Below are 9,555 nucleotides of genomic sequence, written 5' to 3' on the forward strand. Positions count from 1 at the left end.
CAAGCCTCTCTGTCCTCCCCTGCCCCTTTCTTCTTTGCGGACACAGCCATTCCCCAAGCCTCTCCAGTGGGGCTGCTCATGGCCCTCAGCTCAACCCCTGCTGGAACCTCTGCCCAGCTGGCAACCTTAAATAAGCCAAATTCCTTTTCCCGTCCTTGTTCTTCCGCCCCCTCTCTCCCAAGAACCTTCGCATTAGGAAGTTCTTAAAAAGGGTTCTGTATCCGTCATTCACGTGTTGGGGTGCATTTTCGGATCTGTTCTTCCGACTAGAGCATTGAGGATGGGCACCCTGATTCCCCATGAGACATAAAAGGTCCAATCTCCTCTTTAATGAGTTTCAAAGACCAGCTACTTCCCTGTCTCTTTAAAATTACAGCATGACTTGGCTCCTCTTGGTTTTCTGTTCCTCAAAAAAAAAATAAAAATAAAAATAAAAATGGCACCTCCTCCTGGCTTGACCATTTCCCTGCATTCCTGGGCCTGGCTTGGTACCCCACTTCTCTTTGAGAGAGGTCTCTCTTTGAGCATCTTCTCCCTCTGCTTTCATTCGGGAAGTCTCCTTAATCATACGGAGGGTACCTTAGGATGTCAAAAAGGCAGAGGAGTCCCCTTAACTCACTAGGTTAATATATTCCCCTTTTTTCCAGATGTCTTTCTGAACAAAGAAAAATGCGAAGATCAGGGAGATGCAATAGAGAGCTCAGTAGTGAAGCTAAATAGAAACGAGAGTTAGAAAGAATAAGAAGGGCCCGTCTCTCGATATGATTGCTCACCAAAACAAAGCAAACCACATTGATACAGCATGAAGGCAATTTAAAAGGATAGATATTGATGTGCTGCCTTACATTTTGTATCACCTCTTTGCTAAATGAGAATGCTTTGGAATGCACAGTGAGTGTTTGTATACCACTGACAAGTCTGACTTTCTGGAACTTACCTGAGCCCGGGAATATAGATTTTTGGGAATCTCAGCCAAGGCCAGTGGTAACCTATTAAATTTAAAACAATTAGCTTTAAAAAAAGGGGAGGGGGGCAAAACAGCTGCTACTTTGTAGTTTAATTTTTTTAAAAAAGAAGTAACTTCTATTCATTTACAGGCTTTGCTTTATTATAGATTATATGATCATCATGTATCATGACTATATCGTTTTTGTTACCTGAAATAAATATGTGGTAATTTTATTTATACAGATGATTAATTATCTTTATTATTTGGGTCATTTTTTCTCTCTCTACCTCCGCTGCAGGCCAAACATTGGCTGAGCATTTCTTTATATTGTAGCAACTTATCAGTTACAAATCTATCCCCTAAAATTATTAGCTCATGTGCTCATCATGAAAATTAAGGAGAATGTAAAAATTTTATGCATTCAGTCCAAAATGCCAGATCTAAAATCAGTTCATTTATTTCCTGCAATCTTTCAAGTTGATCCAAGTACTCACTGATTTGCTCTATTTTCTCACATTTTTAGTATTTCTGTGTATATATATATATATATATATATATACACTGAAAAACCCAGCTCAGAAAAACTCACTGCAATTCTGAGAAAAAGCTTATACTAAACATCTAAAGATAGAATTTCTAATTATTGTCTACATTGTGTTTAAACTGTGCAAACTTGAGCTTTCTTCTCACTTTACCAGCTGTGTCTAGGTAAAGTCATTACATCAAATGCTTCTAATTTTACAAAAAGAAATCAAAACAAGTGTATGTTGAAGTCTCAGTGACAAATGCAAACCCTGTGAGTCAAATAGGCAAGCTGATTAGCAAGCTGGCTGGGAAGTCAAAACAGCAAATATAAAGACATTAACAAAATAGAACAGGAAGGGGAGAGGCTAAAAATAGCCTCCAGGGGCCAAGTCAGGGCTAAAGGACAGGTTTGGTGACAGGTTCTGGGCCAAAAAGCAAAGGCCTGCCTTTCTGGTCCACAACCTGTCCCTCATCTCCGATCCCCTCCCTGCAAGAGCTGGGATTGCAGAGTTTCTCTTCTAACAAACCTCAGAGGTGTCAGCCTTCCCTTTACTTGACTCTTCCCAGTGGTATGGCACTCAGTACCTAACAAGGGAGTCCAATCCATGAGGAGTAGCTATATTTCTGACCATAGCCAGGGTTACTAATTAGATACGTAGTTGATCCTGAGGTCTTCATGTGATGCTACAGCTTTCCTGAGTAATACTTGATTTAACCCTCACAACAATCCAACAGGATAGTCTTATTTTACACATGAGAAAAGCCAGGCCCAGAGAGGTGCAGTGACTTGCTCAGGTCACACAGCGTGTGAGTATGGCAGAGTCTGGGTCCCAAACAGGCTTTTCCAGCTGAGCCCGAGCCATCAGCCATCACTCTCGGATGCATTCCTTTGCCTGGCAGGGAACTGGAATTGGCCCTTGTATTAGTTCCTCTCTGCTTCTTGGCTCTGGAGCCCCATGGAATAGTACCATGGTGTGCAAACTGCGGCTCGCGAGCCACACGTGGCTCTTTGGCCCCTTGAGTGTGGCTCTTCCACAAAATACCACAGCCTGGGCGAGTCTATTTTGAAGAAGTGGTGTTAGAAGAAGTTTAAATTTAAAAAGTTTGGCTCTCAAAAGAAATTTCAATGGAGGTACTGTTGATATTTGGCTCTGTTGACTAATGAGTTTGCCAACCACTGGAATCCATTCCACTCCCGTTGATGGACAGAACAGAAAGGAGTAGGTCTGCTGGGATCTCTCCTCAGTCTGAGGGGCTGAGGGTAGTGAAGAGAGAAACTAAGAACAGAAGGTGCTATGGTCTGAATGTGTCCCCCCAAAATAGACATGTAGAAATGCTATCCCTCAGAGATGATGGTTGTAGGAGGTGGAGCCTTTGGGAGATCCCAAAATCAAGCGAGAGAGAGAGAGAGAGAGAGAGGAGAGAAAGAGAGAGAGAGAGGCAGGCATGAATGAGATTAGTACCTAAAGGGATTCAGAGAGATGCCTTGCACCTTCCACCATGTGAGGATACGGCAAAAAAGCCCTGGCTGTGAACCCCACAAAAGGTCTCTGAGCTGGCCATGCTGGTGCCATGATCTCAGACCTCCAGCCTCCAGGAGTGAGAAAAATCAATTCCTGTTGTTTCTAAGTTACACAGTCGTGTGTGTGTGTGTGTGTGTGTGTGTGTGTGTGTGTGTGTGATAGCAGCCCCAACAGAGGAAGACAGAAGGTAAGTGGTGGAAATCACCAGTCTCCTTCTGAAAAATAAACCCAAACCTCCTTGGGTGATCCCGAATTAACCTACAATCTGGCAGCAGAGTCAAAGATGACGTGGCTGGCATTTTAGTCCCCTGTAATTGCTGCCTGGCCGTGCTTGGAACTCTTAATTGTGGGGCTAGGTGAGCCCATCTCTTTGAGATCAGGATATTTAAAGACTCGGTTTGCTCATCCCCTTTCAGTGCTGACCTGTAGAGTTCATGTTAAGGTTTCAAACCAGTGAGAACCAGTTGGTGGAGCAGAGTCACCAGACAAGAATAGCCTTTCTCCCCAATTGTCATTTGGGTTCAAAGCAAGAACTTTCAATGACAAGTTAGTCCTAGTAAGCGGTAAAAATAACCGCTGGGGATGGGTTTCTGGCTAAGGGTCGGGGTGACTCACTGTTGTAAGAGTTGGGGGAGACACAGAAGCTGCCTCCAGCTAACCAGGGTGCAAACGCCTGGGCTTGGGTCTACTATACCAGGAGGTTGAAAAGTTATTATGAGAACTTTTGTTCAGTAAATGAAGGTGGATACACAAGACTGAGCTAGTCTGTGTGCAGATTGTGATTTTCAAAAACAGGCTGAAACTCCAAGCTTTGAATTAAAACCAGCCTGTCTCCGGGCCCCCCTGCCTCCAAGTGCCTTTGTGTGGAGAAGAGCATCGTCCGGGTTGTGCAAAGGCCGGACAATGCTGTGTGCCAGCACACCCTCCTGGAACTTGCCCAACTGGACCTCAGCCACCGGGAAAATGGACCTCAGGCAGTGGTGAGGAGCCCCAGGGCCCAGACCCGTGGCCCCAGGGTGGGAATCACCCACAGCCTATGGCAAACAGATTTCCTTCTCTTTGGCTGGGTTCCACAGCTCTGGGATGAAGCCCAGGAAACGGAATTTCCCTCTCCCCCTTCCCACAACAATCCTGGCAGGCAGAACTGGGATGAGGGGGCTAAGGAGAAGTCCTGCAGGGGGTTTGGGAAATAGCTCCGCTATTTTCAAACAGTAACTGAGCCAGGGAGAGAAGCCTCAGACAAACAAAGGAACCGAGGTCCTGATGCAGTGCTGAGAGGCTGCGTTTTTAATGTGCGACGTGAAGATGGCCAGGCCACCCCAGAGGGCATCTCTCTGCAGGGTGGCGAGGTGCTGAAACTAGCCAAAGGCTCCTTACTGCAGGTGGTGGGCTGGCAGGGTCACGCATGGGTGGTGGGTGGGGAGGTGGGGACTCTAGGCAACCCCAGGACGGGCCTTCGAGAGCCTGGCGGAATCTAGGGGGCGGGGGAGTTAGGAGGTGGTGTCCTGAGGGCATAGAGGTATCTCGGGGCGCATGGGGTGAGGGCAGGGGTGACAGGGTAGAAAAGGACATCAGGAGTCTAGGAGGCCCTAAGGGTAGATGGGGTAGATGGTGGGTGGAGGGGCGTACCTCTGGGGGTTCTTAGAGCTCAGGTTGGGGGTGTTCCGAAGGGGGGCTACCCTTTGGATGGAGGGGGACTACCCTCTGGATGGAGGGGGATGTGCCCTCTGGATGGAGGGGGTTCTCAGCAGGCCTGGCTGGAGATCTCAGGGTAGAGGATGTCTCTAGAAGAAGAAGGAGATCATCAAGGCGGGGCAGGGTCTTTGGGGAGACGGAGGAGCTTGGAGGGGTGCACGGAGAGCTCAGGCCGCCTTGCTCTCCCGCCGCCGCTTCTTTCGCTCCTTGCGCTGCTGGTGCTCCTGCTCCAGGCGCGCCCAGTGCTCGGGCCCGCACAGGCCCACCACGCAGCAGGCCAGCCGGCGGCCCGCGTTGCCGTTCTGCAGGCTGGCCGCGTTGCTGCCCAGCCCCAGGTCGTCCTCGCCCGCGTGCACCACCACGGCGCGGCCCACGATGGAGTGCGGGCCGCTGAGCGAGGCGGCCAGGCCGGCCCGGTACCTCCAGAGGCCGCCGCCGCGCACCACGAAGTTGCCGAAGTCGCCCGGGTGCTGCGGGTGCAGCACGCCCAGCGGGTTGTAGTGCGGCCCAGTGGCCTCGCAGCCCCGCATCGTGTCCCCGAACTGGTGCACGTGGATGGCGCGGCTGGAGTTGTAGGGCTCCGTGGGGAAGCCCTTCAGGTCGAAGTAGGCGTCGAGCCGGCCACCGGGCGCCAGCTGCCGGAACAGCACGAGGCCGGTCACCCGGGGCTCCGCGGCGTCCAGGCTGGCCGACGGCCGCACCTCGCAGGCCGCGTACAGCGTGCTGGCCGCCCGCCGCCGGGCCAGCTCCTCCCGGCTCTCCGGGTCTCCATTCGGCTGCTCGGGGCCCCCGAAGCCCGAGGCACAGGCCACCAGAAAGCAGCAGGCACACAGCAGCGCCAGCATGGCTGGACTCCTCTGGCACCTGCGGGCACCCCTGGGTGGGAGGGGGGCGTGAAGTGAGGCTTAGTAATAGAGACAGGGAATCCAGGGACCAAAGTCTTTAGATCCAACCCATCCCCACTAACAGACGTCCTTATCCAGTCCGTTCCGACCCACAGCCCTTATTTTGCCAGATCCAGAAACTGTGCTTATGAATGACATGAAATTCTCAATAAACTGACTCGTAGCGATCTTTCTGAGCCACGAATCTGATCATGGTTCTCCCAAGTCCTAGCTTCCTGGGTGGGGAGGACCTCAGGGCGCCTGAGAGGAAGCTCGTGGTCCTTCCAGACGCCTCCCTGTCTGCATCTCCCTCCCTGCCATCCTAAGCACCCACCTTGCAGGCACTCCTAAGACTCGCTGCCCCTGCCTTCTGGGTCTCTGCCGTGTGGTGCCCTTTCTCTGAAGTGCCCTGTCCCCCTTCTCAACCAGGTTCAGTGGATGTGAACACAGATGTGTCTCTTTTGCTCATCAGTACCCCGGCGCCTGGGCCTGCACCTTTAATAGGTGATTGTTGAATGAGGAGTTCACTGAGGGACAGACATGCCATCAAATCGTTCCAGCTTCATCTTGTGATTAAAGATGGAGCCGGGTGCTAGGAATAGACGGAGGAAGCAGTGTCCATGTCTCTGAGGAACTCCTGGAAGGCTTCCAGGAGGAGGTGGTTTTTGAGCTGGGTTCTACAAGGAGTTTTTCAGCCAAGCCAGTTTGAAAGCTCATTTCAGGCAGAAAGCACAGCATGGCATGTTCACACGCTGTGAAAGGACATTGTTAGGGGAGGGGGGATTCAGTGTGGCTGGAACATGGCCTGGGCCACGGGGAGAAGTCGAAGCTCAAGAGTAAACTTTGAGCCAGGGGATGGGTTTGCTGTGCTGATCGTGGATATTAGCTGGGAGGCTTGTGTGCATGGGCGTCTTTAAGCAGAAAAGTGGGTGATGTGATAGCTTTTAGCTCATTATGTCTGGCAGGAGGAAGGATGTGGGCTGGCCTTTGGGAGAGAAGAAATGGGAATGGCCTAGGGAGAGATGGAGACATGGAGAAGGAGAAACAGATAGTCAGAGGGCGATGAATCAGGAAGCTGTTGCAGCAACAATGAAGGCTTTTTCCAAGATGGAGGCAGCAGAGGTAGAGGAGGCATGGATTGGGGAGACCTGTGGGGAATCCTGAGGGGAAGAAGGGGAGAAGTTGAGGATGCCTAGGTTCACAGAGGAGACTGGGTGCCTGGACGGTGGTCAAAGGCATGAGGAGAGAGGGGAAGATGCTGGAGAGTGCCCATGTGGGATACTCAGCAGAGGCCTGGAAATGCAACTGCGACACACGGAGGCAGCAGCGCAGCTGGGCAGGGTTCTCAGGATTGGCTGCACATGACATTCTGGCTCTTAAACCACCTGAGGCCTGCGCTCCCTAAGAAAATCTGATCCTGTGGGCCGGAATTGTCTTTAAAAAAATAAAATAAAAATAAAAAAAACTCCATCAAAGATTCTGGAACCCAGCCAGACACAGATTCAAATGCCAATGCCAACAACTGTGACATCACCGGGGAGGTCTGACTCTGCCTTAGCTACTTGTAAATAAGCCCAGTATAACTACCACGGGTCCCAGGAAGGATTAAATAAGTTACTATATTCGAGGTCCCCTTCACATACTTAAGTCTGCCCACAGGGGTCACTGCTGCCTCCCAAAAGCTGGTTTGAGGGTCAACTGCCCTTTCAAAGGCCTTTTCCAACCCCAAAGCCAGCGTCATGGTAGAAGCCAACACCGGGATTGATTATTGGTTCTTTCCACGACCATTACAGAAAGGTGGTCTGGGAGGGTGATGAAGAGAATAGATGCTGAGCCCTGGCCAGGTGTTCATTCAGTTGGTTGGAGCATCGGCCCAGGTACCCAGGGTTTTGATTCCCAGTCAGGGCACATGCCTAGCTTTCGGATTCAATCCCCAGTCAGGGAGAGTATGGAAAGGAACCGAATGATGTTTCTCACATCGCTGTTTCTCTCCTCCCCACCTCTCTCACTAAAATCAGTTTTAAAAAACAACCAAAAATGTGTCCCTGGGAAAGGAGTAAAAATAATAACAATAGATTCTGAAGCTCGGTGCGTAGGTCTGAAACTGACTAGGTCTGAACCCTGTGCTCGCCAAGGGTTCGCTGTTCCTGTTAGCAGAGTGGCTGGACTGCAAACTCTAGCCAGGCTCCACCTCCTCTCTGAGCCTCAGTTTTCGTAATCCGCAATTAGGGATAATTACACTTTCCTTCCAGCTTTGCTGTGACACTCAGAAGAGACCATTAGAATTGCTAACATATATTGAACACACGTGCCAGGCACTGTTGAAAGCAGTTGGCACGTGTCGATTCATGCGAGCCTCACAAGAACTCTGTGGGGTAGGTAGTATTGTGAACTCCATCTTGAAGCGTGGGGAAACTGAGGCACAGAGAGGCGAGTGTGTTGTCCAAGGTTACACGTTCTGTAACAGTGGAGGACAAGACTGGAAAGCGTGTGGTCTGCTCTGAGCCCCTGGCCTAGACCCCACCCTGCACAGCTCTCATCGAGGGCACGGAGCTCAGCGCTGATGCCCAGAAAGTTCTCAGTGAATGGCAGCTCTTTGCTCGGGGATCAGAGACAAACCATGAACAGAGATTTCAGGCCCATCAGATAAGAGCTGATACCGAAGCCGTGGGCAGAGACTCCAAGGAGTGGCAGCTGAGGGGGAAAGCCCAGAGAGCGACATCCAGAGAACCACCTCTGACATGGCCTGGCGTGACATAGCCCGGGAAGTGCCTGCAGCCATGGGACCATCCCTGCCAGGCCTCAGCCTAACTCTCCATCATCTGGGGCCGACCCCTTCCTCTGAGGCAGTCCTACCCCAGAGGGCTCTGCCAACTGGAAAATTCTTCCTTAAAAGCATAGAGCAAAAACAGACTGTCCACTCGAGCACACTTGGCTAATAATTAACATGCTATGGAGATGTTTTTCTCTTAAAAAGAAAACACGTCCTGAACGCCAGACAAGCCCTGACTCTGGGGTTCTTAGGCTTTCTACTTCTGTCCCTGGAGGCCAGCTCCCATAAGGCTCAGCCTTCCCACACAGTCTCCCCCTTCGTTTGAACTGTGGGTGGCCAAGTGGTTTTTCAGGATCCGGTCTGGGGGGACAAGATAATGCCTCGCCTCCCTCCTCGAAAGAGTCTGGCTGGGAACCTGTGCCACCTCCCCCAAGCAGGTGGCTCTTTCTCAGTGTAGCTCCCACCACCGGAGCCATGCGGCGCCCAGAGAGGGCAGCCTAGTGCCCTCCGGACTGATCTCTTCTAGCATTGAGGTCCCCTCGGTCAGTCTGGCCCTGGCAGGTCCACAGGAGAACAGCTCTGTCTCCCACCTGCCTTCCTCACCCCTCTCCCCAGCTCCCTGCTCATTCCCTCCAAGCAGCCAGCCTGTCCCTCTTTCTGTCTCAAGAAGATGATCAAAGACTTTCCCAAGAGGAGGCCTCGGGTCCCACCCCAGTTTAAACTCTCCCTAGGCGCTCTCTGAGAAGAAGGAAATGAACCTCCACTTGGCACCCACCTTGCCAGCCCTTCCAAGAGCGTTTCCCCTGCTGAGGAGTGGAGAGCAGCTCCCTGCACACGCAGTTGCAGACGGTCTGGTCCCTGGAATGCCAACTGACTCCCAGGCCTGGGCCCGGGCTGCCTGTGGGTGTGCCGGAAGGCCAGCCCAGGGGAGTGGTCACCCTGAGGAAAGAAGGTCATTGGGTGGTTGGGGAGGGAAAGCAGGCCAAGCTGGCTGGCCCTTGTGGGGTTGCCTCACCTCCTTCTCCTCTGTTCCTTCCTCCCCCAGCTCCTCCCCAGCTCCGGGGTTCCCGGCCAAGTATTCCTTGTCAGTGACCTCTTTGGTGTGCACAGACGTAGCCAGTGCCCTTCAGCACGCGGCAGCAGGGGAATAAAAATGAGACCGAAAATAGCCTGTGTGGAAAGGTGGACAATGGTTTCTTTAATGAG

General features: G+C 51.7%; 1 protein-coding gene across 3 annotated transcripts; it reads right to left on the reverse strand.

The window, feature by feature from the left end:
- Window positions 1-4,261: 4,261 nt before the first annotated feature.
- On the reverse strand, window positions 4,262-9,321 carry SOD3 (superoxide dismutase 3). Of its 3 annotated transcripts, none has more exons than XM_036419390.2 (2): window positions 9,125-9,321; window positions 4,262-5,556 (listed from the first exon to the last, which is right to left on the reverse strand). In XM_036419390.2, the coding sequence occupies exons 1-2, from the start codon at window positions 9,304-9,306 to the stop codon at window positions 4,860-4,862; spliced, it is 879 nt and encodes a 292-aa protein (XP_036275283.1). In that variant the 5' UTR covers window positions 9,307-9,321; the 3' UTR covers window positions 4,262-4,859. The 3 variants fall into 3 exon arrangements, with proteins under 3 accessions (XP_036275283.1, XP_045429599.1, XP_036275294.1); XM_045573643.1 differs by having other exon boundaries at window positions 4,262-5,568; XM_036419401.2 differs by having other exon boundaries at window positions 4,262-5,549; window positions 9,121-9,252.
- Between the last annotated feature and the right edge of the window lie 234 nt (window positions 9,322-9,555).

This window comes from Pipistrellus kuhlii, unplaced genomic scaffold, assembly GCF_014108245.1.
Source record: "Pipistrellus kuhlii isolate mPipKuh1 unplaced genomic scaffold, mPipKuh1.p scaffold_m20_p_1, whole genome shotgun sequence".
Lineage (NCBI taxonomy): Eukaryota > Metazoa > Chordata > Mammalia > Chiroptera > Vespertilionidae > Pipistrellus > Pipistrellus kuhlii.

Bases quoted from the DNA above. Each gene is read 5' to 3' on its own strand.
- SOD3 (XM_045573643.1), bottom strand. From the start codon at position 9,306: ATGACCTTCTTTCCTCAGGGTGACCACTCCCCTGGGCTGGCCTTCCGG. The intron at 5,569-9,124 runs GTGGGTGCCAAG...CCTCCCACCCAG, and splicing joins CTCTTGGAAGGGCTGGCAAG to GGGTGCCCGCAGGTGCCAGA.